A 9,349-nucleotide genomic window follows, 5' to 3' on the forward strand; every position below is an offset into this window, starting at 1 on the left:
TAAGCGGGAACCCCAGAATAAGCTTTCCTTTCTCCCCACTGCTAGATTATACCCTCTCTTACCTTTGACATATGACCCATGACCCATCACTCCTGTATTGGCTAGGTACAGGTTAGTAGTGCCTGAGCCTTGTGCGTGCTCCACTTCCGTGCGTGTCCAGAACTTGTCTGCTGCTCATGGGTTTGCCATGGCCTGGAGGCCCGTCTGTGCGTTCTGCTACTCATTCTTTACCTCTTGTGGCGTGAACGGGTTTCTGAGCCTTCATTCTTTATGACTCACTTTCTTCATGAGCTGGGCCTTGCTTGATTGTGGGTTTTTCTCTCTTTAACCCATTCTTTGCTCCTTTTGTAGACTTGCTAGCATTTCTATCATGCCATTTTGTTATACTTGCCGTGGTATTGCTTGGTCTGTGCTTGCTGTGCCTCTTTCGGGCCCGCTGTATGCTTTTCCTTTTACTTAATTACAGTGGCCCAGTATTATCATTAGGCTTGCATTCATGCTACTTTAAGTCTTCTTGACCCATTCCATTGCTCATGGACTCCTTGGCCCATTTCTTCCTCCTTGGGCATCCTCGAGCCATTCTAATCATGCATTCTCATGGGCTTTTACTAAGTTTTTTGGGCTTCCTCGGCCCAATTACCACATCCTTTACTTTTGGGGTTGATGGGCTTCGAATCAACCCTTACTCACTTGATTCATTGCTTTGGGCCTCTTTGGCCCATTCTTGCTTGCTTTCTATCTCATATAATACTCATGGGTTTACTACTTCTTTCTCTAGGCTCCTCTAAACCCGTTGTTTTCTCTGAAGCCCATTTATTATTTTCTAAGCCTATGATCCATTATTCCTGCCATTTGAGTTTAATAGTTTTTCTCCCAATTTACTAACTCTTTTCTTCCCATATTGTTCGACTTCTTCCTGCTGTTTTGCCAAAATGAGCATTAACATTTTTTTAGAAGATGGTCAACAAATATACATAGAAGCCCAGAATCAATAAAATATGGACAAATTACAACTTACTCACATATGATTTGGTTGAAATTTAAGTTTTCTACCTATAGTTTAAAATTTGACACTTTACCCTCCTAATCTTTGACCAAAATATGAGTTGTCTACTTGTGATTTGAAATCTCATGATGCAAGTGTTTCGCTGAATTCCTTTTGATCTTGTATTTTTATGTTTTTTGAGGAAAGAGACATAAAAGTTGGTCAAAATTACATATTTAGCTCTATTTTTAACCGATGTGGGTTAAGGAAATTTAACTAAGCTAATTTCAGGTAGGTAAAATGTCAAATTTCAAACTACAGGTAGGCAACGTAAATTTCAGCTAAACCACAGGCAGGTTAAGTTGTAATTTCGACCAAATCAGAGTCCCTACTTCTTTTGTAAAGTGCAATTTAAACTCTCCCGTAGGTAATAGGGTTATCATCTTACCCCCTTTTTTTTGGCTGCACTCTCACACACAAAATCCATACATTTTTCACTCAAAAAGTCAAAATTAAAGAAAGGTGATCTATATTATCAAATATGTATGTGAACAAGTTTGAGATCTATATTATCAAAAAAAAGTTTGAGATCCATATTTTTCAATAAATTCGAATTTAGAGTAGGTACTTTCAACCAAAACTTATTATTTTCCATTCTTAAATAAGTGCATTGATGTGGACCAAAATGGACTAAATAGACTGAAGTGGATTAAAGTGGACCAAATTAGACTAAATGAACTGAATTAGACCAAATAACTAAAATGTAATATAAGCCCTCAAAAACCACGTCGAAGGCACTTGGTAAGTTGGTATTACAATATCTGCCTGCCTGCCTCACAATTAATGGGGTAAATGAAATGAGAGAATGCAAAGTTAATATGATATTTAGCACAGGAGATGTTAAGGACCCGCCATCTTCCTCACTCATGTGAGTGTACGGTCTTCTCGGTTTACAGATAAACATGAAACAATTGCTGAACCTAATCAAGGCATTCTCATGGGAGTTTAGTAAGTCATTTTGCATTTCAAACAAAGTACATCTGGTAAACAATCAAAAACAAAATAGAGTAGTTAAATACATACATACATGCATAAATATATAAATATATATATATATATATATATTTATATATATATATATATCATAGCACAAAGAATTTCACCATGTAATTCAAATATAAGCAACCCACGCAATGCATTGTAGTAAAATTCAGACTTGTCTTAGAAGGTTATTATGAAGAGAAGGGAGGTTGGTGCATAACATCGAGTGAAACTCACAAAAGTCTGGTATTATGTTGGGAAGGGCAAAAAGCTCTTCCCACGTGTGCGGAAGAAGTTAGGCCCTTGCCTGAGGCCTGGCAAATGTTTTCAAACAACATAAAGGAAATGATTTCCACAGCATATCCATATGTACCTACCATTCCAGGTTTTGCAGAGTAGCTGCCAAAGAAATGGAAGCCAAAAGGATATAGAAACATTTCCAATGAAAATTACACACCTTCTCACAATTTTTGTATTGTAGTGGGCCAAGTCAAGTGAACCGTAAGTGTTGTGACTTGTGAGATTGGTGTGAAACTTTCGGTGTCAAGTTTTTGGTGTTTCTAGCAAAGCTCTTTCCAAAATGAAAAAGACCACTCCGCTAGTTAATTGAGCAAACATCAAATAGAAAACTAAAATTCAATTATGATTAAACATGCTTCAACTTTGAAAAAAAATCTCAGTACAGCAGTGTTCAGGCTATCGGAACAAAACAGCTGTCAAAATTATTAGGGAAAAGGTCTCAAAGTTTCCTTTGACTGAAAACCATTCTTTGTTGCAATTGAGTTCCCCCTTGTGCAACTCCCCCGCAAACAACAATTTCTCATCCAATGCTTCAAACTCTAATAGGGCTCAACAGGCCTACGGAAGCTAGCTCCAGCATAGACTGCTTCTGAGCCAAGCTCCTCTTCAATACGCAAGAGCTACACATACAAGAAAATAAAAACGTAAATATGAATGATGCCCAACATATTTTGTTCAAGTTCTAAACCAAATTGTATAAGATAAACAGGAGTTGACGAAATTTATTATGTCTATGATATACAAGCAAAAACTAGAGGCAGTGAAAACCCAGAATCCTAACCTGGTTATATTTTGCAAGACGCTCAGACCTGCATGGAGCTCCTGTCTTAATTTGGCCCTGTTCAGAATGCAAAATATTATTAACTTTATAAATAAATCTTCAAAATGAAACAAAAGTGGGAAAATTGTAATGATACAAGTCTCAAATTTAGAACTCAAGAGCACAAAATTACCGTGGCCAGACCCACAGAGAGATCAGCAATGAAAGTATCCTCAGTCTCTCCACTGCAACCAAATAAAGTAAAGTATATCAATGAAAGGAATTTTATTGGGTTTGGAAAGACGATTAAATAGCACCATGTCTACAGTATTCAAGGTCAACTTCAAACCTGCGGTGGCTAGCCATCACACCCCACCCAGCTCGCTTGGACATTTTAACTGCTTCAATGCTCTCAGTTACAGATCCAATTTGATTGACCTGTTCCCAAACCATATCAGAGTGGTGCATATATAAGTGGTGATAGAAACCCCAATAGCCCATTTGAGAAAAAGAAGAGGGGAAAAAAAGACACTCCAATCATACCTTGAGAAGAAGGGCATTGCAAGTCTTTTCCTTGATAGCCTTCTCAACCCTCTGCACACATTAATTGTTTTGTAATTTAGAGTTCCACCAGTTAGTTAAGTTCTTGCAGTTGGTGCACTTAATCTATAAGTTATCAAGAAATATTTACAAGGGGAAAAAAACACAGTTTAAGTCAAATCACTGAATCAGTAAAGCATGCTAATGGCTAACCTTAGGATTGGTGACCAAGAGATCATCTCCCACAATTTGTACTTTCTCTCCAACTTCACTGGTCATCTTTCCGTAGTGCTCCCAGTCATCTTGATCAAATGGATCTTCAATTGATACAATAGGATACTCAGACACAAACGACTTGTACAGATCTTTTAGAGCATCACCGGGGATCTTTTGGGAGCCATCATTTTTCTGCACAGACAAACAATAGAAATAAGTAAATAGATAATGTAAGCCAAGCTGCTGCAGGTCTTGCTCTGATTCATATGCACTGATATGATATCCTTCAAACATTGCATTCACCTAGGGTCCTAGAGAGTGACACAAACTCACCTCTTCCTTAAAGTTCAGGTCATATCTTTTATCTTCTCCATAAAATTCAGATGCAGCAACATCCATTCCGATGACAACCTAATTAAATAAAGGAAAATTTTAGTCCCTTAAATCCCTAGATATATTGAAGACTCAATTGAACAATAAATAAAATGAAAGAAAAACTAACTTGGCTTGTATAACCAGCTTTAGCAATGGCTGTTTTAAGCAATTCAAGACCTTCCTTGTTTTCCTGAATTCAAGCAAAAAAGGATGTGAAAAAGCTATAAACATAAATATTAAAAAGGCACAACCAACATAATCCTATTGCCAAGATGTTTTAGAAGACAATGGTTGACCTGAATGTTAGGAGCAAAACCACCTTCATCACCAACATTTGTTGCATCCTGACCATACTTCTTTTTAATCACAGACTGAGAAAAGAAAGACACCATAGTCAGTGGACAAACCAAAGGGTTAAAGAAAACCTTGTAATTATGTAAGAGCCCCAAACAGGAGAGATCTATGCAATAACTTAAAACTTTCCAGACAATGTAAAATTATCATATCTATGAAAAACCTACAAAGAGGGACAGACAAAGTACCCTAGCAGGTTCAACTAATTTCGCCATGACTTCAGCTATTTAGTGTGATAAAACTTTACTGGGAAAAAAATGGTGTCATAAACCTGGTTCTGTCAGAATGATCCAAGTAATCTGATCAGTTAAACTCTTGTGATGGTCAAAACATGATACACGATGAAATGCATATGGATCAGATTAATTGCATCATTCCAACAGAAAAAGTTTTATTACACTAAAATAGCTTAATCAGTCATGTGTGGTTGATCCCAAAGGTCCAAAGTAGAATGATAAGAAACACAATCCATAATCCTGACCAAAATCTAGATGACCCATTGCTTAAATCAAACTAGCACCAACCTTTAAATTGTGATACACTTCCACACCCATCTTCATGGCCTCCTTGAAGGAGGAGGCTCCTACTGGAAGAATCATAAACTCCTGCAGAGGCAAGTTAATCAGCTACTCATAATCAAGGAACAATGTAAAAATATAAATTGAACAAAAATTTCAAGAAGCATGCCTGCATTGCAAGCTTGTTTCCTGCATGTGATCCACCGTTAATGACATTGAAAGCAGGAACAGGCAGCACCAACTTCTTGTTACCAGCAAGGTTTGCAATGTGCTGCATCCACAAGACAAAGTAAAAAATTGATCAGATTAATCCCAAGCCATCCCTAGCAGAAAATGTAACAATACTGCCACAAAATTCTGTAGGTAAGATATCCCAACACCTAAAATAACTCTATATCAGAAAATGTACTAGTAGAAGTGCAGTGTACGGTCAAACAACTGATTCATGTAATACCTTGTAAAGAGGGATTTTGTTGACACCAGCCCCAGCTTTGCAGACAGCAAGAGACACTGCCAGAATGGCATTGGCACCGAGCTGAAACAACAAAAAGAGAATTAGATTCACATGATTCAAGTTAACTACTACAACAACAACAACAAACAAAACCTTGACAGATTAGTTAGGGTCGGCCATATGTATTACTTCACTTAATTCACATGTTCTTCCCCTCTCTTTTTTTAGTTCCCTCAACTTGGATTATTTCACTCTTTCTTACTGATGTATTAGTCGCTCTCCTTTGAACATGATTCAAGTGAACTAATCTAGTTAAAAATCCGGTATTGTACCTTTTGTTTGCACCAACCCCACTCGTTAACGGTTCCATCAAGTTGTTGAACCATGAAGTTATCAATGGCAACCTGATCAGTTGGGTCCTGTCGAGAGAAACACATCACATCACTACATATGCAGGCAACCATATTGAAAATCAACAAAGAGGAAACTAGATTCAAGTTTCAACCAACCTTGCCGATCAAGGCAGGGGCGATGATCGCGTTGACATTCTCAACAGCCTACACATCCAGAAGAAAGGTAAGTAAAAAATTACACATAGAGACGGATCAGGATCAGCACAAAATAGCAAGGAAACAGTGCGATTGGCGAATCATGTCTCACCTTTGATACACCTTTTCCAAGGTAGTCTGAACCTCCATCCCTTAGTTCAAGTGCCTCATAAATTCCTAAAGGAAAACAAAAAAGAAAAAAGGACACAGAGTTTGGTCTATTAGACAAAACACCAAACATATCTGATTTTTCAAATCCTCTCTCATTTTCTTCACTATATCATGTATTTTCAAAACGATCTAACAACATAAATGAAAATGATCGTCTCCATAGTTCATTTCACCGAAGATTTGATTAAGGAACATACCAGTGGATGCACCGCTTGGAACAGCGGCTCTATAAAAAGCGCCATCTGAGGTTGTCACATCGACCTACATGATTAAGGAACAAAGATTTGATCAATTAATCATTAACAAAACCCTTGAGTACGATGGTCATAGACACACAGATTTTCGATACGAAACAAAACAGTCTATAACACACTATCGACAAAAACGCACAGATCGGGGACATGGGAATTATCGAAGACTCATCGTGAGTGTTAAGAATCGAACCTCGACTGTGGGATTGCCACGACTGTCAAAGATCTGGCGTGCCTTGATGGCCTGGATTGTGATAGCCATAGGAGAAGAGAGATTTTTAGTTGAGAGTGAGTGTGAGAGAGATGGAGAGAAGAGTGGTTGGAGTTCACGGTTTTAAGAATAGTTGCGGCGATTATTAGATCTAATAAAGTAGACCGTATTTGTAGATGAACTTAGGTTATCGTGGGCCGTTTGATTAAAAAAGTTTATTATTAGGTTTTACCGTTTTACCGTTTTACCAGCGACAGAAATCGACAGAAGCGGGAAGCCTTTCTTTCTTTCCTTCTTTCTTACTTCCTCAGCAAGAAATTTTCAACCTACTGTCTTTTATTTTTCTTTTTCTTTTTGAGACAAATGAGAGATTTTTATTTTTATTTTTTTTATATAAGATAGAAATTATACTCTAGAATGATCTAAGTATATAATTATATATGTGTGTGAACCTCACTCTTGGATACTTGAACCCTTACCCTTTCTCCCTCACACCCTACAAATATAAATACTTGTGAAGTGACCATCGTACCAAGAATGCAGTAGTAATTTTTTTTTTCAATTTGTTAAACAAGTTATGTTTGGTCAATTGTTATTTTAATTCTTTAGATTTTATTTTTGTGATTTTGGTCCTATAAGTTCACTTTTTTTTTTGGTCATTAATAGCCTTTTATTTATCTATAACTTTTGTTAATTATGTAAAAAACAAAATTTCAAAACTAGACAAATTTTAAAATTTGTTTTTCAAAAAAGAAAAAAAAATCAAATTACACCATTAAGTTTGGTCAATTGTTATTTTGTCGTGTAAGTTTTATGTTTTATCATTTAATAAAAATATAATAGAGAAAGGGCTAATGATAATAAAAAATGTGAACTTAGATAACTAAAATTAGGGGTGTGCAAAAAACCAACGAACCGAACAAACCGATCGAAACCAACTGAATCGTTGCCAAATTTTCGGTTCGGTTTTGATTTTGAATTTTTAAAACCGAAAATATTCGATTTGGTTTTTGGTGGCAGGTTTAAATGCACCGAACTAACTGAACTGAATCGAATCATATTATAATATATTTTATATATAATATAAATTTTATAAATATTTGGGCGTAATATATATATTTGGCCTTTTCATTTTCTTAAAAAACATTTGGGCCTTTCTTTTTTAAATATGATTCGGCCTTTACTTTTCAATGTTTTCAATTTTCATTTTATCATTAGATTAAGTAACTATAATTAAAATAATTACTAATTAGATATCTAATTAAACTTAATCTAATTAAACTATAAAAACAAAATTTCAAAACCTTACAGCCCACAGCCCACACATTCTCAGTTCTTACTTTCACTCTCAGCCTCCACTCCAGTCCCTCTTAGCTCTCACAGCCTCCATTCCAATCCCTTTCACAGCCTCAACTCCATGCCGGCTTCCACGCTAATCTGCCTCTGTGTCACCTCTACACGCCGGCCTCTCCACGAATCTGCCTTTGCCGCTACCTCAATCTACCTTTGTCGCCTTCACATGCTGGCCTCCACATGAATCTGCCTTTGCCGCCACCTTGATCTACCTCTGCTGTCGCCTCCACACGAATTGACCTCTATCGCCACCTCCACACGCCGACTTGATCTTTTCATTCTCTCGAAGTCACAGTAACCCTCTCTCTCTCTTTAATTTCTCCATAATTTCCTCTCTTTTTTATATTCTAGGTTTGTTTAATATTGAATCAATGCTATTTTTTCAATTTTTATGTGCAAATAAAGTTAGAGTTTTGAAAAAACCCAGCTGCTTGGTTGTTTATATTTTGGGTTTGTTTATTTTTTCAATTTCCTCTCTTTTTTATATTCTAGTTTTTTTTTTTTTTGTTTCTTTGTTTGCTTTCTTAGAAAATAAATGATAAGGAAACTGAAAAAACCCACCAAAACCAACTGAAACCGATTGATTTCCAATTACTTTGGTCGGTTTCGGTTGAGAATTTCACAAACCGAAAATTTTGGTTTCGGTTGGCTAACACTTAGAAAACCGACCGAAACCGAATTGACACACCCCTAACTAAAATGTCAAAAATGAAATTTAAATTGCCAAAATAACAATTAACCAAACCTTTGGCCTTTTTATTTTTTGGAAAAAAAAAATATATATATATATATATATTTCATCATCAGGAAGGATGAGCAAGGGCTAGATAGTATTTAATTTCTGTGGAAATTTTGTCAAGCTCATGTCATGTGCATGTTTTATTAATTTTTTGGGCGGCGCAATCAAAAGGAAAAATAACCCAAACCTTTTTATAAAAGTATATAAATATTCTTCTTCGTCCTTTTGGCGAATCGAACTATCGAAGGGTTTTATGTTGCCTGAAGTTTAGAAATGAGAGTTGTGTTGGATTCAAAATTTCAAATTGTATGAACAATTAAAGAGATATATTTTTTATAAATTAGAGAGATAGGTAATTAAAGCAACAACAAAAATTTACTTATTATTTGGTTGGTTTGAGAAGGTTTCAAATTATAAAAAATAAAAAATAAAAAACTTTTGTTTTAAGAAATAATTTGTTGTTGATTCTAAAAAAAGAGAAACAAATTATTAATATCCCATTTATATTTTAAGTGATACAAGCTAACAATTTT

General features: G+C 35.8%; 1 protein-coding gene across 1 annotated transcript; it reads right to left on the bottom strand.

Annotated features, from left to right (window-relative positions):
- Positions 1-2,628: 2,628 nt before the first annotated feature.
- Positions 2,629-6,881, bottom strand: LOC115953299 (enolase 1). Its single transcript, XM_031070902.1, has 17 exons — positions 6,707-6,881; positions 6,460-6,523; positions 6,204-6,268; positions 6,053-6,100; positions 5,876-5,962; positions 5,544-5,624; positions 5,259-5,360; positions 5,096-5,176; positions 4,514-4,588; positions 4,345-4,407; positions 4,176-4,253; positions 3,840-4,034; positions 3,630-3,680; positions 3,436-3,524; positions 3,280-3,331; positions 3,108-3,164; positions 2,629-2,946 (listed from the first exon to the last, which is right to left on the bottom strand). Exons 1-17 carry the CDS (start codon positions 6,773-6,775, stop codon positions 2,866-2,868), a joined length of 1,338 nt encoding a protein of 445 aa, XP_030926762.1. The 5' UTR covers positions 6,776-6,881; the 3' UTR covers positions 2,629-2,865.
- Between the last annotated feature and the right edge of the window lie 2,468 nt (positions 6,882-9,349).

The sequence above is a fragment of the Quercus lobata genome, chromosome 7 (genome assembly GCF_001633185.2).
Source record: "Quercus lobata isolate SW786 chromosome 7, ValleyOak3.0 Primary Assembly, whole genome shotgun sequence".
In the NCBI taxonomy this organism is placed as follows: Eukaryota; Viridiplantae; Streptophyta; class Magnoliopsida; order Fagales; family Fagaceae; genus Quercus; species Quercus lobata.